The 27,086-nt window shown below is 35.9% G+C and overlaps 1 protein-coding gene across 1 annotated transcript in view; it reads right to left on the minus strand.

The window, feature by feature from the left end:
* Window positions 1-1,536: 1,536 nt before the first annotated feature.
* Window positions 1,537-27,086, minus strand: part of SYT14 (synaptotagmin 14) — a 79,421-nt gene continuing 53,871 nt past the window's right edge. The window contains exons 5-9 of the mRNA XM_041477268.1: window positions 22,782-23,050; window positions 20,487-20,936; window positions 6,658-6,847; window positions 3,513-3,569; window positions 1,537-2,324 (exon numbers count right to left, since the gene is read on the minus strand). Coding sequence (XP_041333202.1) covers window positions 2,011-2,324; window positions 3,513-3,569; window positions 6,658-6,847; window positions 20,487-20,936; window positions 22,782-23,050 — 1,280 coding nt within the window. The 3' untranslated portion in view covers window positions 1,537-2,010. The remainder of the gene's footprint in view (window positions 2,325-3,512; window positions 3,570-6,657; window positions 6,848-20,486; window positions 20,937-22,781; window positions 23,051-27,086) is intronic.

Consider the following 27,086-nt stretch of genomic DNA (forward strand, 5'->3'; position numbering starts at 1 on the left):
TTCTTGTTTAAAGAAAGTTTTTGCATTATTTGTATTTAGTAAAAAAGCTTCTGTAAATGAAGCAGCAGTGCAGTATCAGGAGGAAAAAAACCCAAAAACCAAAGGTCTGTAATAATGTTTAAGTCTTTAAATCAACAAAAACTGAAAGCCTGGCTCTGCAAATAAATCACTCTAATGACACCAAATAAACCAAGACATGGAATTACAAAATCCTTTAAAAAGGACTTAATGAAATTGTTAAATAGTGTGAGAATTTGAAAACCATGTGAAATATCTTTATTACAGCATACACACTATCCCCAGCCTCACTGTACTTGACTGTCTGTATACCCCAAAGCCAGGATTGTTCAAAGGCATTATAAAGGAATTCAAGAGGAACACATCTGCCCTAATGAGAACACTTGAGACTAACACTAATTGTCTCAACAAAATCCAACACTTTACTCTTCTACCCACCAAGTGCTACAACAGTCAGTGAGGTGTCATATTAGTAAGACATTACCATCATTTATAAGAAAAAAGAAATTGCTTGTTTTCTTTACAGGAACAATTAAAATTAATCAAAACTTGTAATTACAAGCAAAAAGAATATTTAAATTGGAAAGCTTTTTAAAAATACATTTACTTGGTAATTTATAATTTTAGCAACATGGATTAGACTCAGCAGTCAGTAAATTAGTGTGAGTCCAGCTAAAGGCTTTGGGACAAATAGGAACCTCAGAAGCACTGATATTTCCCCAATTTTGGTGGATGCCAGGAGTGTTTATCTGGTGATACTGCAGCTCCCAACTGCATGATTAGAAAGCTGTATCCCAACCTGAACATAAGCAAAGCAAACTTCTATTTTGTGTGTGAACATTCGTGCAATTGCTGGCAAATCACTAGAAAAATAACTTACTGATATTCGCTTCTTCAAGAAGAAAGGTAAAAACCCCTGGTCTGCTCTCTACTTCCCACAAACAGCATATGGTAATGCCTAAAACAGCCCACAAGAGACCTGAATGGATACCTGTTTCAAGCAAAGCCATAGTATTTTGCATTCATTCAGAGTAGTTCAAATGCTGCTACTTCCTTCACAGTCTTTCAACCTAACTTCCAACTGCTGACATTTTAAAGAAACCTGTAACAATTTGTTTAATGAAAATATATTTTAGTAAAGTCGTGCTCTATGAGCTTCCTACATTGGAATACATGAATAGAGGAAGTGCTTTCAACAGAAAGTTACATAGTTTTACAGTACAACCTGTCTAAGGAGTTTTGGAAGGGACCAAACGAATGGTCTGGTCTCTTTGGATTAGGCAGAAGTACAGGCAAGAGGGAAAAACCCAATTTTTTGCCATATATAGAGCTTGTTCCTGTCACAAATTGAAGAAACATTAGTTTGATGTCAGAGTTCACCTGATGCCCAAATGCCAGTATTTTTCAAACCAACTGCATATCAAAAAACAAAAACTTACTTTACCAAGCTCCTGGAAAGAAACTCAGTGCAAAACAACAGTATATTTCTATTTGCTATATTATTAAGTGTTCTTTCACCAGTGGTTTTTTTTTTTTTTTGCTTTTGCTTTACAGACCATTAACTTTTTCTGAAAGTGCAAACTGTTGACCTTTAATCTGAATGCAGGCAGGTCAGAAGCTACAGTATTAAAGCAATACAAAAGGTACACAAGGAGGAGCTTACATTAATTTGGAGAACCTCGCACAAAATGTTTCTGAATTGAAAACCACAAAACAAACCCAAACAAATACAGCATCAGGTGGATGGGGAAGGGACCATTATCGTATCTGTGTACAGCAAGGCTCCTCTGACACCAAGGAAGTTCATGACACCAAGTGAAGATTCTGTATTAAATCCCACCATTTCGCAGGTTGTGCATCCTTTACGATGGAATGTTGACCACAATTTCCATTTTTCACTCCCACAACGAATCTGCTGATTGCGACCAGGGATGATCATCTTCCTGGGAGAACAAGCTCCCTGAGAACCATGGCTGCACTTTCTGCTATCCATTAGGATTCCAGTAAAGTATGCCATCTACAGACTTGCTGTCCTTTAGATTCCTTCATTTCAGTCCAGTGGTTGAGTTCGTCTTCTCCTGAGCTGTTGAGACCTAAGGAAATCCAGCCTATCATCTCCTTCCGCTTCATGCTGCGCTTATTGTACACGGACAGTATGAGCGTCACGTCCGAGAGCTGGAACAGTGCCACCTGGAAAACGAAGGTTTCCTTGTACACGGGGTTCGGCTGCCCTCGGCGGATTGAAGTTTTGCATTTGGACATCTCCTGCCCCATCGAGTTCAGCAGTGTTAACTTAACATATGTATCTACAAAAGAAGTCACATCGTGGAACGTCAGATACCTTGGAACCAAAGATTTGGAGAATGAGGTATTTACAGAGAACAAGGATATGGTGTATACCAGGATGGCTGAACACAGCTTAGTTTAGACACATGGAGAGATGGCAAGTAAACAAAATATTACAAACACACTAACAAATTAACTAGCTCCAGCACTACATACATGGGTGAAGTTAAAGGTATACCTCATAATCCTCTTCCCAGTGACCACCCCCCCGCCTTGTTTAATCTAAAAAAAACTTAAATTGCAATAACACTTAGCAAGCTCCAGCTAGCCACAACACTGTAAGCATACCATTGAAATTTCAAAGAATATGGATAAATGAAGTGGAATAAAGGCAATTAATGAAGTGGGAAAAAAATTATGTCAAAATGCAGCAATGATATCAAAACAGCCAGGATAAAATGCTTAAGAATAATCTCTGCATGGATGTGGTTCTCATTTTGGGCTTTTCAGTTTTATTTATTTTGAAAACCAAAATGTAGCAAAGTGCATTCAAAGATGGCAGTTTACACATAGAAAAACCCCTACTATTTCCTAGATTCATGAAGGAATACATTTACCGCATGTTTAAAGAAAAGCAAGTTTTTGCATAATTCAAGATGATCAAAAAGTAGCTTGTATGGTGCTTTTAAGCATACATTTAAGAAGCTGATGCAAGTAATGTAGTAAGCACACATTATGTATATATATACGTAATGTATATGTATACCCAAATGCGTATATAGGTATACGCATTTGGGTATAAACCCTTATTTTTAAATATCTGATTTCATTGGACCAAAAGCACCAAACCATGCTCCTACAGAAGGATGCACATTTCATGAAGTTAACTAATTATAGGAAATATAAAATTATATGAAACAATTTCATATTTAATTTTTATTCCTATCTTTTTATATTAATGGATAATATCAATTAAAGGTTGGAGTTTATGTTTAAAAAACCACATTGAGTATTTTCACTTTGCAGGTACACTGAAACCCCAACATCCATAATCAGAGATAAATGCAACTTTTGCATTAGAGAGTGCCACAAAAAATAAACATGTACTTTTATAAACTGGCATGGTAGGCAGCTGTGGATATTTTATTGCTGGCAGGTTTCTTTTGCATGAAAAAGACAACATCCAATTAGTTTCTACAGGAACTCACCTCGGATTATATAAACCTGTCCACCTATCAAGTGTTTTAGACAACAGAACAGTCCGTCTGACAACGGGGGGTGGAAAGCAGTAAAAGAAATAATGACCAGATGTCAATAGTTGGGTGAGAGAGGATCAAAGGTTAAAGTTTAAGAGGAAACACTATTCATGGGAGTGGAAGAACATGAAACCTTAGCACTATAGATCAGAAAAAGGACTGAACAAAAGGATTGTTAGGTAAAATTTAATGAAATGTAAATTTTGTGCAGTTTTTGTGTAATCTTTAACAAAAATTACATTGCTTACATAATGGTTTATCTTAGGACTAATAGACACTGGATTCAAAGCCACACTTACCATAGCAAGAATCCTCCAAATGATTAAGTTATAGCAGATTGGATAAAAATCACTGTATCCTTATCAAACCTTATGCTTTTTCATGCAAACTCCAGCATATTTAGAAAAACTGCACATTAAAGTAATTAAACTTCATATATTAAAAGCAATAAAATGAAAAATAATTGAACCAAAAACCCAGCTGGTTTTGCCCTTAACTTTTCTATTTTACTGATATTTGATTATAATACTTCAGTTCTTGAGTAGTGATGAACTTGGGCACAAGAATGACTCTGATGTAGTCTCTAAAAAGAGCTGAGGGACACATACCTGAAATTCAGCAATGGGTCTCTATTTAGGATGTAAAGACCTTGCTTATTAAAATCCACATATTTATGGATTTAATGTGTGTGTGTGTGCGCATGCATACACACATGCATTTAATATGCAAAAGCTCATACCCTGTTTCAAGTAAACCTTAAGGAAAATTGAGAAGCATCTTTTTCTTGGGCAAAATATTAACTGTCACACAGAGAAACAAAGAAAACACACCCACTGTTACTGCCTGCAGGATTTGGCCCATTTGCCTGTACTCAATTGCTAAATGAGTTACTATGCAATATAAATATGCAGTAGAGGAGCATGTACTAGCAAGAAGTAGAAATTTAGTATTCAGTTCATATTTGCTGCAGAAGCACTTCACAAAAATTCACAAGTTCCCAAGCCCTAGACTACAGAAATGTGGGAAAGAGTAATTGCTTCCATTTCTATCACAGTTCCTCAATACGAATGAAAACTGAACTGTTCATATATTTCGCAGCACTTCTCAGTATTCTGGACTGATAGTCCAAACAACAAATGTGAACAGGATATTTCTTCATCATCATCATCATCATCATCATCATCATCATCATCATCATCATCACCATCCTCACCATCCCTACGGGCCTTAGTTTTAATTTTGTGGAAATGATGGCACAGATTGAGGCTGGCAGATGTCCATGATGTACTCAACAGGGAGTTGGGATACGGCAGTGGCATGGACCTGGGTCCAGGAATTGAAAAGGTGCCACCAATGCTGGGGCAGGGGAGGAGGATGGCATGAAATAGCCCAAAGGGGAAGTCTGGATGCACAATATTCTGTGCATGGTTTTACCAGACCCAGAAAGTTCATTAGTTTCCAGCTTTCTAGAAAAAACAGAACTCTGAACCCACATCTGCCTAAACAGAACTGGACTATTGTTATTACAAATATCAAATCTTCCCCTATCCTTCACAGGGACAAAAGGTAGCATGGAAACTCTTCCCTCTGAAAAGGTTAGACAGAACATGGTTTTACAGGGCTATGTGCCATGTTCTATGCTCCTTTCTTGCAATCTGAAACAAATTTTTGACCCCAGTGACACTCACAACTGTTAGCTACACAGCAGGGGCCCACTGAGCACATTTTGGGAATAAGAATGAGCATCTCTGTTTTCAAAACAAGCACTGAACCCCTCTCACCTTGCATATTCTAAATATTAAATAAAAACTGACCATCTCTGAGAAAGATAAGCATCTGGTTTTGCTTTTAAGGGAACATATGACCTCTTCTCTCCCTTTAATTTCTTCCCACACCCCAGTGTCCTTGGACCTCTTTGGCTTTCCCCATCTGTTTCTACACTTTTTCTCCAAACAGGTGACTCTGGGGCAGCTACCCAATTATATAAAAGTATTAGAGATTCATCTATTGCCTTCCTTCTCTGGCCATGTTAACAAAGTCTGGCTCTGTCAGTGTGAAAAGTATAGAGAAAGCAAAGCAGAGTAAGGTGAGCCAACTATGAATAGACTAAACATGGGTCAAGAAAATGAGAAAGAGGAGAGAGCATCAGTATCAACTATGGCTTACTTCCTAAACTCTGAAGACAAAGTGAGATGTGTAAACCACTTACAAAATGTTGGCAGCCTAACACATAATCCAGTAGCAGATTATCTGCTAGTGCCATACTAATCTGAGGCTTAAAACCAGAAAGTGTAGCTGAAACCTGAGCCTCCTGATAAAATCAAAAGGAACAGGTAGGTATTTCTTATTAGCACTTAAGTAAATCAGACACGCCATCTTAAAAACAATAAAAATAGTTTAAAAAAAAAAAGTTTGTTACTGAACTTTCTGAAGCTATATGAAAGAGCTAGAGATAGTAATAACATTCTCTCCCTGTGACGTTCCAGCTGGCTCCACTTAAGAAGTATATGAAGTTCACAGATATTTCAGAAGTATATTTTTGAACAAATGCTTGAAGACACAATTCAAGCCCTTTTTGATGGTGAACATTCCTCCTGTACAGTAAATATGCCAAAGGCCTCAAGTGGTTGCTCCTTGTCTTTACTGACAATCCCAAATTACATATATTACCACATATATGCAGGCACATAGGCAATTAAAGACTGCAGCATCAACCCCTCCAGGAACAGCAATAACTGTTCAGAATGTTTATATTAATATTAACTGGCATGTACTTTCTCTTTAAACACTGACTTTTTTATTCTTGGCCTGTGATGTGAGGCATTAGTAATTTAGCAATTAATCATTATGATAAAGGTAATTTATTAGTCAGTCATCATGAAAAATTAAAACAGGCTTGTCAACTTACAATTAATATTTTGAATTTTAGATTTTTGCTATTTCCCAACTGACGAGAAATATAAAACATGAAACAGATTAGTTGATGATTGCTCTATTTCATTTTGATTGGGTAAGACTAAGTGATAAGATTGAAGTCCTTGCTACCAAGAGCCCCACCAGTACAGAAGCATTAGGATGAAAAAAGATTTTCACTCACTGGGTGGTCTGTTCGCTGCCAAGTTTTTGAAGTGGCTGCCTTTTATCACTTCTGCTGATAATCTTCCAGTTGTAGCATTATAAAGGAGGCCAATGAGGATTTCTGGAGCTGAGCCATGTACCAGAGACTGACAAGAGGAGGTACTCTCACTGCAGGACACTTCTGACATGCTCATTTGAGAGTCACAACCCTATAAAACAGATTAAAAGTTCTGTGTGTCTTATGGAATGATGTTACTGGGAAGTCAATTTTTAGAATAATCCACAGAAAATTCTGAAAGCAACTTAGTCACAATAACAAGTTCCATTAAATCACCCAATATGAAATGTACATTCTTAATATATGCTTAATTTGCACATGTTAGAGGGAACAATAAAGTGGTCTGAAATTAAAACAATTATTAGGTGCTTCATGATTAAGGAGAAATAAGAGCAGAAGATGAAGAACAGCCTTTATGATCCCTATTTACTTCAATTTCTAATTTAAGACCTGTAACATAATTTGTCAGCATCCTGGAAAACATTAAACCTTGGTCCTTTTACTTTCCAAAAAATGGACAACAACAGTGGAACCTTGAAGATAATAAAATGCAGAAAATTTTTATACATCCTTTGTAAAGGTTATTCTCTAGCCTGAGAATTTATGAGTAGCAAAATAACAGAACACATGCAATTAGAAAAATGCACTCTGTCTAGCATAAATTAGCTTACAAGGAATTTAACTGGATCCAGGGACACAGAACTGCAATAGTACCTTTGTCTTGGGTGGGAAAGGAAGAATGCCATCCAAAGCTCAGGAAGCAATGCTTTAATTTCAACCCTGAAAGCTTCCAAAAAAATCTTTCATGCATTCTGAATACATCACATCTTTAATGGGAGGTTTTATTACTAATTTTTATCATTTTAACTCCTCATTATTGGCATTAAAAAAGGAAAAAATGAACTTTCTTTATGCTGCCATGCTAACCACACCATAGTTGCTCCTATTCTCATTTGCACTAGCACACAAGAGTGGTACCAAAAAACCAGAAAACTGGATGGCAAGGAGCCAATGGAATGACAATGTACTTGGTAACTGAGGAGAGACTTTTGAATTATCAGCACATCCCTTTATGATTCTCTCAGAAAAAGTGTAAATTGGGTCCACAGATTTTTCAAATATGCTTTGACTCATTTGGGAACCTGGCATCACTCTTCCAAGGAGTCATGATGATATTGTGAAGCTGATTCTTCCAGATTCCAAATGTCTCTATCATTTCCAACAACAGCTGACATGGGCATAAGATCAGACCTAAAACCTAAATAGCACAAATCCTCATCAAGATAAATGTTAACTTTATAAGCAAGTAACTTCAGCTGACATATAAAGCCCACATGCATTATAGAATCTCAAATGATAGAAGACACAATACCCTTTTATCCCTTTTATTGACATTTTAACTAGTTCTTTTCAATAGAACATTTCCCGAAAGTCTAGCAGAAGTTTCAAATAGCAATCCAGCTCCTCATTAAGAAATATTAACTATTGTTAGCAAATGTATTCTTACTACTGAAGAAGGACCTCAACAAATTTCTCTGACTTTCCTCTCCCAAGCTGCAAATTCAGAAACTTAAGTCTTTGGTTATTTCTCCAAAAGCTCTTTATTCAGTGGCAAGAATAAATTTCAAACTGCTTGCAAATTGTTAATTGCTGAAAATTAATTACAAGTATATATTAATTCTCTGATCTTTGTCATTCATAGAACAGGAAACCTTTGATTCCTAACTTCAACAGAAGGAACAAAATGGAAAGTTTAAAAGAAAGATGACTTGATTCAGCAGTCAGAGTATACACTGCACACTTGGAAAACCTCAGCCTGTCACAACTGCAGCTATTACTTAAGCTTTCTGGTCTTTTACAATTGTAACACACTATACCCATGGTGCTGATTCACCTTATCATTTTTTGAGCCAGGAATTTTAGCACAGTCCACCTGACACTGTTCAAAGCTTAGGTCTCAAATTTGATTGAAACCATGCTGCAAGCACACAAAAAAAAAAAAAAAAAAAAAAAAAAAACCACACAAAGATGGCAGCTCAGTAACATTGTTCCCAAATCCTCCAAGGGCTTTGATATGCTGAGAGAAGGTGACGATAGTGCCTTTTCCTAACTGGGATTTATTTCTACAGTTTACTGATGTCCTAAGAGGGACTTAGAAACCACTTTATGACAGAGTCAAACTCACTACAACGGGTATCAGACCAAGGTTTAGCCTGTTAGAAACAGTGAATATTAAATGAGTAACGACTGAGTGGAAATGAGTCCTGAAGTACCAAGGAAGAGAAGACAAGTAGCTTCTGTGTGGTATAATAGAGAAGCAGGAAAACAACTGAAAAATTCAGTGTGTGGTATTCCAAAGCTACATAAGCATGGACTAGAAATACCATTCCTTTACAGCAGAATCCTGAGTAGACAGGAGAAGGACAAGACTGCCTTTTTCAAGGCCAAGCAAAAGGATCCCAACAGCTGAATGGTGGGGTGAGAAGACCAAGGTGATGCTTCAGAACTCTAAGTGGATGGAAATGTAACTAAATGAGTGTACCTTAGAAGTGTTGCACAGAAAGAACCGGTAGATGTAAACTAGATGAAAATCTGGAGAGAGCATCTAACTTAAATATTCTGCTACAATATTTTCTGAACTAAAATATTTTTGCAGGTTTGAGAAAAACAAATGAATGTTGTTTAATCCTTATTTTATAATAAACTTACGTATCTCCTTCCTACAAAACTGTGGGGACACAGACATGACATTAAAATAAAGCAATTAAATTCACTAAAGGAAAAATCTAAACAGCACTTTGTTTTCCCTTTCACTCTAAAAGAACCTCAATTTCAATTCATTTTGTTTCATGCTGACGCAAATGGATTAAAAAAAATACTCTGTTTTTTAGTTATGAACTGGAAAATCCTAATACAAGAGAAAGTGAAATGTTAAGAAGGAAAACAAAGCAGATTAGAAGTCAGAATGATGTTACAGAGTTAAAAAAAATAAACAACATTAACCAAAGTATACCTTCTGTGGCTATAACAAGGAAGAAAACAGAGGATTTAGGGACAGGTATGTAAAAGACCTGAGGAAAAGGGGAGAGCAAGACTGCATTCTGTCAGTTTTCTTTTAAAAGAAAACAAAAATTTTATGAGGAAGAGAAGAAACCAGAATCAAGAATCATAAGAGACAGCTGAGATCAGCTGGGCTCAGACCAACAACTAAAGAAAGACTTTCCCTTGCAGGAAATAAAAGCAGAGATATTGAGTACTATTAGATGTCTTCTGAAAAGTATTTTCTCCAGCACACAGTTTATTGTTCACATTGTGGAAATCCAGTCATTGTTTTAAGGAAGATATTCCATGATAATAACATCTGTGGGTAAGTAACCTGACTTTGTGCTACAGCATATGCTGCAGCAGAACTGGAAAGAACAGCTTTATTAAAGTTTCTGTTTAGAGGCTGTTTTTCTGTTTACACAGCTCAGAATTCTAGAAGAGCACTAAAAAACTCATCAAGAAAAAAGCCAGACAAGAAGTTACGCTTTTACCTGCTCAAAATATAACCTTCAAAATCAAGTGCCAAATTGTAAAATATCAACACTGAAATTGCTCATTGGTACAACATGAGTATAGATGGAGCTCCAATGACAACATTACAGTGCAACCAGATGCTTTTCACCTCCATGCAGGTCTGCATTCAAGCTGTCTGTAAAGCTCTCCATAGCCCACTTTGGTACTGCTGCTTCCCTATGGGAAACTTAAGATTCAGACCAAAAGTTACTATTTGTTAGAAATAACGTCTGTGTAAGATTATTTTCATAAAGTTTCCCTCTCATCCTTTATATACACTGTGTGTAATTTAACAAGCAGGGAAAAGAAGGACTAAGGTTCCATAAGAGCAAAGGCTTTTCAAGGTCACTGAAGCACCAGAAGAGCCTAGTGAGAACTGTCACAAAACCTTGTATGTGAATTTTTAAGAACTTAGACGAACAGTCAAAGTGTTACTGATCTGCCTACAGTGCAAGAAACTGTCTCTTGAGGTTGTCTCCAGGATGTTAATACTAAATCCTGAACCCTTTTTGTCAATTTAGCTATAAATACATTATTAACAGTAAACACTTCAAAAAAAAGGTGAAGTCTATTACAAATATTTGGTTCATATATCTGTCTTACAGCAGTATATAAAAAATGTTCAGCTTTTGAATTGTCTAATACAAAGCTATGTGCAAAGGACCTAAACTTTCCCATATAAACCACAGGATAGTACTTTGTAATAAAGTTAGTCTGATTTTATTTGATCAACACTTACAAGAATTGCTGCTTTCCACTGGATTGTAAAAGTAGTATGTGTCATATTCTACAAAAACTTAATTACTAATTCTCCAAACTATTGTCCTTGATGACTTCTTTGCATATATTATCTGGGGAAGAGACATTACTTCCTAATAAATATATAATAAAAACCATTCCCATTAAGCAGGCTTTGTATTTCATATGTTCCCATTGTACAAAAGCTGGCAATCAAAAAAAGAACACTCTTTTTTCCCCTCATACCACATGAGGGGACATGAACACACAGAATGCATGATGTCAGACTTCAGCCCCTGAGAAGTATTTTCAATAGTGTTTTTCTCTCCCCTCTTACAACATAGAGAATTATCTATTTGCATCCATGGTAAAATATGTAAAATGTATTTATTTGTCTTCCTTCCCCATAATTCCATGGAAACACCATATTTGTTACTTACATATTCATTTCCTACTGTTATTTTTTATACCCTGAATTTCTAATTTCTGCTTATAATTTCTGCTCTTAAGCCAACTGGAGTTAATGACAGGGAATAATGTGGCCATGCTCTCAAAGCAGTTAAAAGTTCATTTTCCTCAATGACCAGGTTACAATCATATCTCTGTAGGCTTACGAAATAAGAATCTGACTCTTTTGGCTTTTCAAAATATACACAGAAGAGATGAAACCTTGCTGACAATCCTTCAGCAACAAAAATCTGATTCACAGCATGTTACTTGTCAAAATGTCTCTCTCCAATTTTAAATGTTAATGTTATACCACTGATCTCTTAAAGAATTTTTTTAGACATTACTTTTTCTACTTCTAGATCAATACAACTGAGAGGTTAGGGAAGAAAATATGAATCCTAGAAAAGGGGGCCCCCAATCCAGGTCTCCAACAGTTTTTAGATGAAAGCATTTATCTCTCTCAATCACCACCCTAGGGTTAACCCTGAAGCTCACATTCCCTTCTGAGCTTGCTGAGGTGAGGAGAGCACCCAAGCCCCACAGGGGCTCCAAACCAGCTCTCAAGAGGAGAAAACCAAACCTAGGGGCTCCACATCCTTCATTAGTGGCTTCAGCACCAGATACTTTAAACGTTTCAAAGCTAAAATGCTGTTGAAAAAAATATCAAGATCATTCCTGGGAAAGAGAACTTAAACCACCTGAGGAACTCAGCCCTGAAAATGAAGAGATGCAAAATAATTAGGAATCTCAAAGTTTAAAGCCCGCTGTGAAATTAGAAGAACTGTGAAATTAGGAGAACACACAGTTATCATTATTTTGCTTTAAATTTATAGCCTGAACTTGCAAACATTGAAACATATAGTTTTAAGCATATCACAAAGATTCAAGTTTAGGAAAGTATCATTATCTATGACAGGTAATTATTTGGGTTTTTGCTTAATAGCTTCCTTGAAGCATATCCCAATTAAGTATAATGTGCATTTTTATTCATGTACTTAACACTTTACAGCATTACTAAGTCAATTTAAATCACAAACATGAAACTAAATAGTCTAATAATCTTTCCATTATGCAACTTGATCTTAGGGGGAAAAAAAATATTTATTTTGGGTAAAATGGCATACTTTAAATATTCCAGGACTTCCTAGTCAAAAATTCCAATTTTAGCAAATAAATCCACTCAATATCAATGGTACTCACATAAAATATGGATTGTTTTGATTATTAAATACTATCAATGCAGTTGAAAATCAAATTATCTGAAATTATAATATTCCCACTTCTCATCAAAAGCTTTTGCTCTACCCCATTTTTACTCTCAAGAGAGAAAAACTTCTGATGCAGAATTCTAAAAACCACATCATTTTCACACAGATGGAACACTGAAAAACTAAGATCAAATTATAATTCTTTGATTCACTACATTCAAAGTACTAAAACCTTAAAAATTCTATACACAGCTTTAATTTATCATAGACACTACAACAAACTTCCTAAGATACATTATGATAATACAGAAATTTTAATTTCAAAATAATTTAAAATAATTAATTTAAAAAAAATGAAAATCTTTGTGGGATTTCTAGTAAGACTACTGTATTGACAAAGAAAGGCTTGGATTCAAATTTAAGATACTATAATTTAGCAGTAATATTAAAATAACAAAATTAAATATACATATTCTTAATAATCACAAATCAACACTCAACTTTTCTGAAAGATTTTGAACTAGTTCGAGAGATTTCTGTGTTGTTTTTCTGATCTCAGGAGAATTTGCTGTTAGTACTTTGTGCCTAAATTTTTTCCAATTACCAGCTCCGCAGAACAAAAGATTAATTTTCTACTGAAAGGAAAACATTTTAAGTTTTCTGTAACTTCTATTAGTCTGTAGTGAAATAACACCCTTGGCAGATGAGAAAAGGTCACCTGGTTGTTCCACAGACATAATGGGCTTGAAACTTGCAAAGGAGACCCAAGCAGCAGTTGGAGGAGGCAATTGGAAATGACCCTACAATGGAATCTATAGCATTTGCAAAAGTACTGTTTTTAAACTGCAGAAGTCTAGCAGCTTTTTATACAGCCATGGGCCAGGGGAGGAAAAGAGGCAAAGAGGCCTTTTGTTATCGAATTCTGTCTTCTGTGATAAGACAGGTACATAAAGAAACATTCAAGCACTAAAAGCTGTTAGGTATTTGTGTTAGCAATGTAGGTAATAACATCTGACACAAAATGCAGACATTTTACCTGCATTCCTGATGAAGCTATGCTAACAGCTCCCACCCACATCCACTCACACATCCCCCTCTCTTTACTCCCAGTCAAATATATAAGAGCATGGAGATGTTACTGTAGGACAGCTTCCAACACGAGACTTCTTTAAATGACAATGCTCTGTCCAGCTGGATTGAGTCTATGCTCATTGGGGAGATCAATGGCAAATAATTTCATTTTTCTCTTGATTACACCCTTTCAGTCTGGGTAAAGAGAACGATTCAGCAATCAAACAGTAAGCACAATTTATGAGTAGTCAATCTATGGATTAGTATTTGATTGCATAAAAATATATGCAATTATTTTTCACAATGAACAAACCCATATCATTAACTGTACATTTAGAATGTATTTGTCAGGTAAACTCTTTGTGATTAACAATTGCTAGTAGTGCCCTTTTGATTTGCTCAGGTCACATTTAATCTCATGATCAGAGGACCACTAGGTGTTTCCAGTCAGAAGGGATCTGCTTCAATTCATAGAGCTATCTGACACAAAAAAATAAAAGAAAGCAAAAAGATAAACTGGATTCTCCTGAGGCCAGCTGACAGCTGATTAAGCCCAACAGAAAGACAGGAGTTGGGAAAGATTCAGCTCAAGGTCAAATGATATAAAGGGCAAACCTGACAAGAGGCTGACACACTATGACTAAAAGGATCCCTTGCTAAGGGCACCCTATGAACAGAAATGATTATCTGATACCAAGTACATGCTGCTTGAATATAAAAAAGAAGTGATTACCTGAAGATCCTCAAGTCTGAAATGAAGAATGATAACGGAGATGATTTATGTTATACTGTAAGGTCCAGCAGAGTAATACAAAGAATCATCCAGCAAATCAAAAACTAATTCAAAAGTTCCACAACAACACGCATTATGAATTTGCAGACTAGGTGACTTTACCTGCTTGTGCAAAATGTCTAATTAGGACTTCCCTCAATGGAAATAAATTGAAGAAAATGGTGCACATGCTTTTGCTGAAGGGTGGTCAAAACTGCAAATAGAACTAATTCTGTGTTTTGACCTTTCCTAGTTTTCTTGGTAGACAGTAACAAATGTGAGAAGATATTTCTATGTACATATATATATACAAACAAGAAGAGTCAAAATCATAAGAAAACAAAATATTTGGGAAATTCAGCATCCCTAAGGGAACCAGAAATTTCAATTGAGTTGATAAGTTAAAGAATGTACCTCCACTGAAAGAGTTGCTTGAGAAAGGTTTAAGCAGCAGCTCATAGTCGTCAAGAGTGGAAATTTCATACAAGGGACAACCTTGTTAATCTTTACTTTTAACTTCTAAACTTTCACTTCTGGGAAATGTACAGTATAATTATTTTCCTTACAGCTCTTAGAAATCACAGTCCAGGTTGGGAGACCATACTTTTACAACAGAGAATGATAGAATCTCACTTTTTTAGCATTATGTATTGATAAGTTTTATCTATTTTATTTTTTTAAAGATGATCAAAAAGAGACAAAATCCTAGACAATATGTTTGCCACTGATGGACTGGCTTTTCTGACTAAGGGTATTGCTCAAGAGGATCATTGTGAGTTAATCTAGAACAGTCATTCACAGCCTGCCATTCGACTGGAGGCACTTGAGAAGCTGAAAAGCATCATCGTACATTCAAAATAGTAATACCACACCTGAAACATAGCTTCCATAATTTGCAAATATCAAAGACTGTAGGGACCAAATTGAGTAAGTAACTTCTTCAAAGCAACTCATTAAAGGATGGCAAAGCATGCCTGCTTTCAAATTGTTATTTTACTCTGTGTGACCAAGTGATGATTTTGACGTCTAGATGAAATTCTTTACATTGCTGACTTCAAAAAATTCTCTCAGTATCCTACATTCAGGGTTATGGTAATAGATCTGGCTACCCATGGAGGAACTTGATTCCCATCTGTATTAGCAAGGGAGTTGGAAGTCAATGTTTTTTACCCCCAGCCACAAACAACACTGAGAAGACAAGGACTGCTGCTTGCCAGTACTGCCATGCAATGTTACATGAGCAGCCAAACACAGGGGAAATGCTTTGTTTGCCAAGTACTGCCAAGTTCTCCTGCAGGCTCACTAACATTATCACCATCTTCCAATCACCTAATAACTTTCTTGAGAGAAATCGGCAGGAGTCATCTTTCTTATTGTATCAAAGGATCAATTCTGATTTTCTGTGTATTACTACCACTAACTCAGATGAATTGAGGAAGATATTCCTGAGATGAAATGTGCTCAGAGTTTAAATATAATTGTCTCTCACTTTGATGGACATAATTTATGCAAGCTAGCCAAGAGCATTTATATTTAATCACATAGGAAGTCTTCATTTTAGGTAGAATTCCAGTTAAAATACTAAGAACAAAATATTTTGTCTTTTTGTTTCTTCCCTAGACAAGTCTTAGTCATTTTTCTTATTAGCAGCCTAAAGTATCATACTGGTATCTAATAAAGCTCTATTTATACATATGAATTTCAGTATTTAGCCTTCCAAAAACAATGCTGGATAGATCATGCCATAAGAGCACAGTAGTAAGGTCACTAGTAGTGACTCTTCTACTTTGTGTGCACAAAACCTGACAGCTTGACTCTATAATGGACAAGAATACCCCCAAAAGAAATGCCACTCTGAAAGCATTTATTCCTGCAAAGTTTATGAGCTGATAAACATAACAAGGAATACTCAAGACATGGCCACACATAAAGGCCAACATGAAATAACGGCCTTAAGCACAGTGCATAAACCAGTGCACACTAAATGATGAACCACTCTCCTCATAGTGAGGAGTGCATGTGTGTGTGTGCAAGAATGAGCATTTTTATATGCCGCATGCATAATTGCCATCACTCAAAAATACTAATTAAAATAATTATCCAGACACTCGGGACCTTTATAGTAAAGATGTATAAAATAATATTTTAAACACCTATGACTGCCTACACTGTTGATTCTTTGTTATGGGGATCACACTGGAAGTTCAAGATGTTAGAAATGGAGAATGCTACAGAAAGAAAGAAAAAGAAATTTAATTCTTCCCAGTAAACACCTTGTAATTTGATGATACATAATGAATGATTACTAGATTTTCTTAGCAGCAAGAGGTATGTTTCGGTCACCCAAACAGTACTTCCCAAATCAATCACAAAATAAAAACCATGATTGATTGCTGTTACTCTACACCAAAAAGCAACCTATGGAATGGTGAATGGGATTACCCATGTTTCTTTGATCTTTTCCAAACAGATTTCACTCAATAAACTGCTTATATGTTTTTATAATCGCATACTAGAGGCTGTTTTTCACTGTCAGGAAAATTTCTCTGGGTGAGAACGAAGAGTAACTAAAAACAGGTCCACAGGGATTTCCTGAAGAGGAGTAAACAGCTTTTCTAGACTCCAAGGTGGGTGAAGAAAAATTTGTCTTCAGCTGTACTAAAAGGAAAAATTTCTCTGAAAGCATTGACAAATATCTTCCTACACAAACTATACCCTGACAAAACCACAATGTACACACACCTCTGCTATTAAACATTTGATGCAAGGACAATTTCTATTAAATCTTAAAGGGACACAGTCTCAGATAACAGTTGCATTCTGCCCAACTCATATTGGTTTCACCGCTTCATCCTCATTCTCCCTGAACTTGGGAGAAAACGTGTGATAAATAAGGGGGCTGAGGAGGAATTCCCTGTTATGTGGGAGAACTGCAGCAACACAGGGCTGTTAAAGACAAATGGCAACGGGACGGGATAATAGCTGCTAATGCAAGACATTATGCACAATGTGGGAAGGAGAGAAACAGGGTGAAATCTTGGGTGAAAATAATATTTTGTGAATGTATTTGTAAATTTGAAGCCATGTGTGCTTTGAAACCTATTTAAGGAACATACTAGTATCATGTCTTCACCACGACATTCATTTGTTGACATTTTAACAATAACCAGAGACTTACAAGCCCTATTCATGTCATCCTGCCACTATGTTTGAAAGGCACTGGACTTGCTGATCTACCTTTAGCCAGATTCCCTTGTGTACAGCTTTAAGGTATCACTGAAAAAATACAGAACTTCACAGGATACAAACTGTTCTTATATAATGAGAAGGCATACGATTAGCTAATAAAATACATTAATATAATATCAGGCACAGACAGAAGGAAATAAAATACATTTCTGCAGAAGAGATTAGCATAGATATTCAATGGATTAGGAAGTTTCAGTGACAGAAGGTATATTTAGTATATAAAATCTACATAATGAGAAGCAGTTGAAAAAATAGGACACCTGTCATGTGTCCAAGAAATATCTTCATAAAAAAGCTGTCACATATAAACACTTCTCAGCAACAAAACCCTCTGCAATTGAACAAGGCAAATTTAATTCTGAATGCAGAATGTGCCTCAACATGGATCTTATAATTACTAATATCCTTGAGCAACTGGATATCTACAAATTCAAACAGCACTTACCTTATCCTGTTAAATAACTCCTGCCTGACATTTATGATTAGTTGTACATACAGACTGTCAGTTTATTCTAGTAAAAGGACAGTTAAAAAGGAATACAATCAATGTGTATAAATATACCCAGAGGCAAACACCTGAGAAGGGTAGGAACTAATTAAGCTCAAGGCCAATGCTGGCAGAAGAACAAACGCTAATAACTTGGCCATGAAGAAATTCAGGTTGCAAACAAAACAACCTGATGTTTTCAGATGAAAATTCACAATTTTGTGATCAAGATGACCTGGGTATTTTGAGTAACCAGGGCTTGAGCTCAAGAGCCCGAGGATGCCCCTCACTTCCAGTTATACATCCTAAAAACACAATGAATTTTAACACTCTTGCAAAACAAACAGATGTTAAATCCTGCAATAAACCTGCTCACTGAAAAAATTACTATATTGGCTATAAATGATAAGATAAAAACACCTATAAACTCAGAAATTAATGAATTCCCAAAGGCTTAAAAATTGTTTTGCATAGTTCCAGAAGACTATTGACTCTCTTTTAAACTATCACGACTCTGAAGGATTCTTTCCAGAACAGGTAGAATTGCTGAAATCCTGTTACAACAACAAATTCTGAAAGGTCCCTTCACTTTCTACCAAAATTCCTTATTCTTGTTCCAGCCCCGAAAAAATGAGACGCGAAAAATGCTGACACACCATGTCTTACCACAATAGAAAATAAGAAATAACGTTATCATCTTTCATGCCTCATGGGACTTGTTTTTATTCTGCCTATCACAAAACTTCAAGAAGATAATACTGAAGAATAACCAGTGCACATGTGGGATACGCCAATCAATTACACACACGGCCCATTCACTGCCCTTTTCCACTGATTTTAGTAAATTTTATACACAAACCTACGGAAAACACAGACATTAAGCAAGTACTTCAGAATATTCAATGTTTTGGGTCATGGGGTACTTTTTTCCAAGCTGTGAAACTAGCGAACTTTTCACTAAGAAAATCTGCTCTAGAGAGGTGAGCCATTTAATCCTTGGGCTAGACTGATTTGTGCTTCTTAAGGAACCATGAGGAATCTGCTCTATCGTCAGTTGATCCTCCACCAGATCCATGATTTAACCTCAGCTTTTACTAATGAGTATATTTGCAGTCATTAAATACAACAGCCTTTTATTTTGAGTCTTTAGCAATACTCATGTTCACCAGAAATGCCATTTTGATCAATCCAAACTTATTTTTCAAAGTGCAGAACAAATTAATTGCTTTGCTTCACCTAAAAAAATATTTTCCTTTCTTTCTCTTCCCCCCCTCTTTTTCTTTTATCAACTGTTAAAAAGAAAAAAAAAACCAAACCACAAAATGCATACAATGACCAAATATGGATGTCCTTGATAATCATAATTTTTTCTTCCCACAATATATTTGTAATATAGCACACATGCTCAAGCAAGGAACACTCAAGCAATCCTAGTCTAGGATGCCCAGACCACAACATGACAAACATTCTCTTTCTGGACAAAAGCATTCTTAAATTCTTACAAAAACAACAAAGAAGATGGTGATCACTGCCAGTTTAGTGATCTTCTGTGTTAATTGATAATGATACCTATGTTTATCCTTAATTACTGCTGCTTTGTTTTATTAGAAATATTATTTGGGGTACAAAAATAATTTTGTTCATCAGATAGGTAGGGTTTTTTTTTCAGAAAATATCCTTTTCAGTTTCATCTACTTTTCACTTCAGACTGAACCAGAAATCAATTATTTCCAAGGTTCTAAAGTGAAGTTATTAAAAATTGCTTTATACTCTCAAAATTCTTCTTTCTTTTCTTTCTTTCTTTCTTTCAAGGAAAATACCTATTTTCAACCAAGACTTAGTTGCAACAGATGGAGGACATTTGCTAGTATAGCTTCTTTTTTTTTTTTTTTCCCACTCTAGTGTGGTTTTTTTTTTTTTTTTTTTTTTAAATAGAAGTGCTGCAGGTGGTAAAGATAATACTATTATATACATATACATATCTATATGCAAGGAAACATACATTCACCATTATATCGCTATTTATGGACTGTAAATTTCTAAGTAATTGAAAGGAAAAATAGGGCCAGCTTTTGCAGGTGGAAAGTGAACGTACTTACAGAAGCTCCAAGGAAATTTTCATTGTGCTAATGCAGTGCTACGATTGTTCAAAAAACTGAGTGGATGTGACGACTCTATAAATACACACACTATTCTTATTCAGAATTCAGGACACTGTATCTCACTGCATTCTTATTCTGCCTCATTTAATACTTACAGGCAGACTGTAAGAAGGTTCCAGTATCACTGGCACTGACATCTTCCCTTGAAGATTCAATTTTGTCAAGTAAAAAATCTTTTCTCCCACAATCCTCTCCTTTTTCATGCGCCGTACGCTGTACAGTCGAAAGCGAACTGCATAATTCCCAATCATCTCAGACTCGACGTGATTAAATTTGAATGTCTCTGTGAAGACAGGGCACGGTCCCCGCTGGATGCTGGTTTTTGCTCTCTGCTTCTTTATAGGGAGAAGAACTAGGTGTACTTGCCACGAGCTTCCACCTGTCCTGCTGTATGTTGGAATGTCTGTGACAGCTGTCACTGTCACCAAAAGCTTCTGTTCCTGTGAGTCATAGTCAAAAGTCACATCCAGTGTGCCATATTTAGCTACTGGCTCAGGATCAAAAGGTTTAGGAAGCTGTGAAGATGATCCTCGAGCTGACATATCCTGATGAAGAAGAGAAAAAAACCCAATTATTTATTTATTTATTGCATTCTATTTTTAAATCTGGCATGGAAATTATGGTTTACTCCAGACAATATGAAGGCACTATGATCTTTCTGTTCATTTCCTAAACAAGGTTATTAAGCACTGAAAGCTCAAGGAGATGGCTGGCTGGCAGTCAAGATGAAATCAAGACTTCACCTGGCCAATAGCCACCAAAAGCCAGGAGCCAACCAGACTGAACTGAGATTGAATTAAGCTGCAATGACCTCTTCTTCTGTGCCTCACATGTTAAAAAGTATATACACTTGTTACAAGATAAAACCACCTTATTTCACGTATTTTACACATGTACTTTAAAGTTCACCTATTAAATTGTTTGAAGAGACAGCTAATGATTGAGAGCACAGTGAGATGCCAACAAAGAATACAGGAATTACAAACCTTGCACACACAGCTCCTGTTGCAGTCCGCAAGAGTTATATGACTATGCCAAAAATTATCGCAGAAACACAGAAACAGAAAATTTTGGGTTGGAAGGGACCTTAAGGATCTTTTAGTTCCAACTCCTCTGCTATGGCCAAAGATGTTGCTATCATGGTTTTATTAATGAAATGTTACTGGAACTGCAGAAGATGTATCTGTTTTGAACTCATCTTCTGAACTCTCTGTAAACCATATCAGTCCTAAAATTGTATTTTAAACTTAAAATTCAGATGGTTTATTGTTACTTCAAATTTTGAATAAACTACTGATCCCCTATAAAGTTACAACAGCCAGTTGGATAGGGATACTGAAACAGAAAATATTTACAAGTACAGGTCAACTCACTGCTCATCCAAGTATGTAAAACAAAGGTATTTCAAGTGTGTCTTCACATTATCAAAGATAATCTTGTTTACATGAACAAAGAGATGCCAAGACAAAGCCTTCTGGGCTAAGAAATGTTCTTATTTTAACCTGGTCGCCAGATAGCTGTGGGAATGCATTCCTCTAAAGGCTTCACTCCTGAAGCTTTGACTGGCTATAAAAAAACGTTGGCAGCATTCTCAGTTCTTACTGAATATGCTTACATTAACAACTGGAGTGACACAAAATGGGAAGGCCTTGCAGCTGGGCCTTCCAGACCTTGCACCAATACCCAGGTACACATCATCCACTTACCAACAGGGCTGCTTAGATATAAACATCAGGGCTGAGCTCTAACACGCACTTCAAAACTTCTGGCAGCAACAAAAGACAAATTTGTACCAAAAGAGCTTCTTCTGCACATGGCATCACTAATTAGACTTCACCCATAGATGTCAGTGCAGTAACTTGTTGTTAAAGGCATTTCAATTAAATACATGTCAAAAAAGATGGTTTCTTCACAGAAAAAAATACATATATATCATTACAATTTATAGCAGAAAAATAGGAACATTAAGTGGCCCAAATCACTATACAACACCAACAATTGAAAAGAAAACCTTTGTAATTTTTTTTTAATAAAACTTATTTTCCATTATGGGATGTTAAGTTTGAAAAAGCATTAACATAACTTTTATTTGAGTTGTCTGAAAAATCATGCGGAAGAATTTTGACTACATTCCTTACAGTGTGATACAATTTTCTGACTTGTTTAAAATGGTTTAAAAAATAATTCACTCTTACTGGGAGCTGGTTTGAAAGCTAAGGTGCCACAAAGATAACTACAGCAATCTTAACAATCTGAAATCCTACTGTCATATTTTCTGACAAACTACTTTTTTTTTAAAATGAAATGAGCAGGAATATTAGTGCCTGTATAACTGGCAGCGATCTTTAGACTAAAGAAGTGCTTCACCACGCTCAACTATTTTAATTTACCTCTGGACTCAGAACTGCTGTGCTATCGCTCGGAACATCCTCTTCATATCCTTTGTTATGAAAGCTTTCTATTTCATGTCCCGTGCTTCCCTCACTTGGGCACTTATATGAACATCTTGGGCTGTTGCTACACTGGGAATATTCACATTTGCTGTCTCCGACTTCGGAAGGCGTACAGGAAAGATGAGGAGAGCCACTGTCATCCTGGTACGGAGGCGGCTGTAGTTCATCCAGCGGAGGTGTTCTTCTCATCCTCTGAATGCAGTTTGCTGAGAATAAGTGAAAATGCTTTGCTTACTTTCTGATTATTCATTGTTCAAATAGTTCTGTGGAAAATGTAAATCTAAATGCCTGGACAGAGAATTTAAAAATCTATGTATGTCTTTTTTTTTAAACTTTACATTTCAAAAAAATTTGTTCAAAACGGAAATGAATGATCTCTCAGATGAAAGAAATTTAGATAAAAGCAAAGTTTTAAGTGTATAGTCAGAATAGATTGTGCAAACCACATGTAAATAAATATAGCACGGATATGACATGACAAAAATTCAAGGCTTGAATTTCAGGGATGCTTACCTTGCAAAAATCTTTGGATATCTTAATTCAGATTCTGTGCAGATGGAATGGAGGCCAATTATGGAAACAAAATGCACTCCCTAAAGCCATGATATCAAGCTGATTACCTCCCATGCAGTTGCCCACCAGGGAGATACTAAATTAAACTCTGAAGACAAGAGGTACTAAAAAAGGTACTAAAAAAGACAACCTTTCACACAAATGAACTCTGCTCACCAGTGAATTTAAAAAGTGAAGCAGCATCTCAGATTCCTTATTACTTCTTAAGGATAACTAAAGGGTATGTATCCAGTGTCTGGAAGTTACACACTACCTCTAGTCACTAAAGACAGTGGAAAAAGGATCATGAGCAATCTTGTGCTTGGGATAAACACTTGATGCTGACCATCTTTGCTTTTCACACTAGATAGATAGATCGATACAAATATGGTTATACATCTCAGAAATTAAACCTGATGCATTGGCTACAGACACAGAAAGTTAATTCAAAATAATTACATTTCAATTTTTTATTTCATATTTTACTATGCAGCATTACACAGTTGAATGGAACTGGGAAAAGACAGCAAGGCGTGCAGCAGCTGAAATGAAAGGAATATCAAGGACAGGTAAAGAACTGTCTCATATTTCGTTGACATTTTCTGTAGCAGTTTCAATGAAGATTTCAATGCCCCTGACATAAAGAATTACCTTATACATAACAATTTCAAAACAAAAATGTTTTCTGGTGTCAAACATAACATTTCACTCACAGAAAAACCTACCAAACGAGAAAGTTAAAGAAAGTATTAATTGGGGAATGCAGGGCTCTTCTCTATTTCAACAGCTTTTAAAAGAACCATGGCAAAAAAGTAATTAAAACACTCCTACAAGATGAAACCACTGTCAGGAACCCATCAGCACCCTCATCTCTGATAAACCCATCAGAGCCAGCCAGCCATTCAGAGTGATTCCAAAATACTGTTCCAGCACTCCTGCAAAAGGTTTTCTGCTGTTAGTGAACCAGTGCTACTAACTCATGAAAATCCAGTCCCACAGGGCTGGAAAACAAAACAGACAGCAGGGAATCCTATACTTGAATTGTAGTCATCTGTCTAGCAGATAAACATAAAACCTCACCTATGAATATGAGACAACTCATACCCATGAAACTAGATAGACATAGAATCTAAACTGATATTTTAATCATAATAAAATGAAGAAGTGTATCATTTGACTGCCTATACCAAGAAAACTGGACTTCCTTGTCATAATCTATATAATTAAATATTTTAGAAAATTCAGAAAAATAGCATTTCTTCTCATTGTTGCCAAAAGGCAACAAACAGCATTCAATGAGACAGTAACCACCTGGCAGCCCCAAGTTTCTTTCTGTTCACTTGTCATCAAGTCTGATAAGAATTTTTAACACCCAGCTTTTCCATAGTCTAATGAAATGAAAGTGTGTCCAGGTAGTTATCAACACCATTATTGTCTTACATGAGTAAATAAAGGACTGTATGACTCACTTTTTTCACTTTGATGAACTCTATTATATGTCCCTGTGGGAAAACTGTACAGGCTGTGTGACAGAAAAGGTGCTTTTAATGTAGGCATGGAAGAAGTCAAGACAAAATTCTTATTAACCAGCTATGATTCAAAAATCTCAGAAAAAACTAAAACACTGGGGCAGATTTTAACTACATATTTTTCAAATTTCAGTTTAACAAACTTAAATAGCATGTAAATTCTTAAAACAAGTATCTGGGATTAAAAATCTAGAGACACCTCTGTCTAGAGAGTTATAAATTGGTTTTGAACAACAGCTTTCTCTACAAAAAAAGATATCAAAATTTTCAAATTAATTCTCAAGATGAAACTGTCTCATTTTAATTTCCCCCGCCCCACAGTAAATGATGCAATAAAATGAAATTTTTTTGTTACGGTTCTTTGAAAACCATGAAGATTTGAATTCCATCGAGACATTCTAATGACTGATGATATCAAAGCCAAATGATATCACAGACAGTAGTGAATACAGCAATACTAAATATCTGATCCTGGGTATTTTCCTTAAAAATTACTTAGAAGTAGTGACAATCTGTCTAAAAAAAATTTGTATCAAAGTACAAAACCACTGCTAGTGCTTGCTGGCTTATCACTAATTGTATTGGAGAAAAACATTTGGAGCTGAAAGGCAAAATGATCTGAAGTGTGTGCATATTTACACATGAAACCCCTGTGTGTTACACACCTTGTACCTTTTATTTAAGGTGTAAGTTTCAGACACAGCTATGCATACTTCTGTACTGTGACAAAGCCAAAGAATACCTCCCAAAGACCACTGAATGTGGCTAATAACATCTGCTAAAGAGTTACAAGTAAATGGGTACACTGAAAATCTAAAATTAATCATTGCATTGCTTCTATGCAAGTTTCAAACCACACAGAAAATACATTTTGTAAATTCATTTGTAAATTAAATAAATTATATTATATAACCACATCACCTTGGACTAGATAGGGTAAAAAAACAAGCTAGCATATGTCCCAAAAGTGGAAGTAAGACTCAATCACAGAGAAATCAAATCACGTTTAGTCTAAGGCTCCTACCAGCCAGAAAATGGCATAACAGAGAAAAGACAAATAGAAAGAAAGAAGAATAGAAAGACAGAACCTTACATTCAGTTCTCCACCCAAAGTATGCGAAAATACTTGGCATTCTCGTGATAGGAGTGAAACTAAATTTGTTTACACGCCTCTGTAGGACAGATTGCAAGTCAAAGGGGGATGATACATACCTTGCCATCAACCTCAAGAGACTCACAAGTTAAATCTGACGCAGCAACCTAGGCCAAACTGAGCATTCCTGGAACATACAATTGGTAACTATGAGAAAATCCAGAAAATTTTCAGTCATTTTACTGGGAGGGAATCAAAGTTTAAAGATACAGAAGTTTACCATCAGAAATGCTTTCAGTTTTGAGTTACTACTTGAAATTGCTTCTTCCAAAGCTGCTCATTTCTCCTCTATGTTCTGGTCTCTCATGGACCATGCCAGGCTGCACATCTCACCATGCAGCCGGTGATGTCCTTTTCCCATGTTTACAGCATTCAGACTTTCCTATCATAATTATTTTTCCCAGAGGTTCACAGCAGCAGCACCAACCCAGTCTCCCTCAGTCCATATTTCCTGAGTAATTCCAAGAACACCCATCTCTTAATGTGGAAAAAGAAACTACCCTTGTACCTTTAATTCCCCTATCTCAAAAGCCATCACTAACTACACTTCTACAGCTTCGAGTTTCTCATGTACAGTCCTTCTTTAAAAATTCACACTGTTGTGGGAGGCAACAGTATCACAACACCCCTATTGGAATCTGGCTTCCAGTTCCTTTAAAATAAATAATGACTTCATAAACCAGTAATTTTTGCAAGTCATATTTTGTAATTGTCAGAATATCTTCATACTCAAATGATACTTTTCCTTTCTCTAATATATCTCTGCTCACACTCTGCTACATAATTATTTATTTTTTTAATCAAACGTAAATTTCAAGTTTTCAAGCCTTCAAGGGGTTCTATGTAAATGTTAAGATAATTTAAATAAAACATAAAATGAAATACATGTTTAAAAATTAAAGAAACCTTTCTTATTCTGAAAGATTAAATACCCTTAGAGATTTCTGATAGGCAGCACAGACAGTCCAAATGGAATTTTCATGTTTGAACTTTTCTACCATCCAAAAA

The sequence above is a fragment of the Pyrgilauda ruficollis genome, unplaced genomic scaffold (assembly GCF_017590135.1).
Source record: "Pyrgilauda ruficollis isolate IOZ18807 unplaced genomic scaffold, ASM1759013v1 scaffold4, whole genome shotgun sequence".
In the NCBI taxonomy this organism is placed as follows: domain Eukaryota; kingdom Metazoa; phylum Chordata; class Aves; order Passeriformes; family Passeridae; genus Pyrgilauda; species Pyrgilauda ruficollis.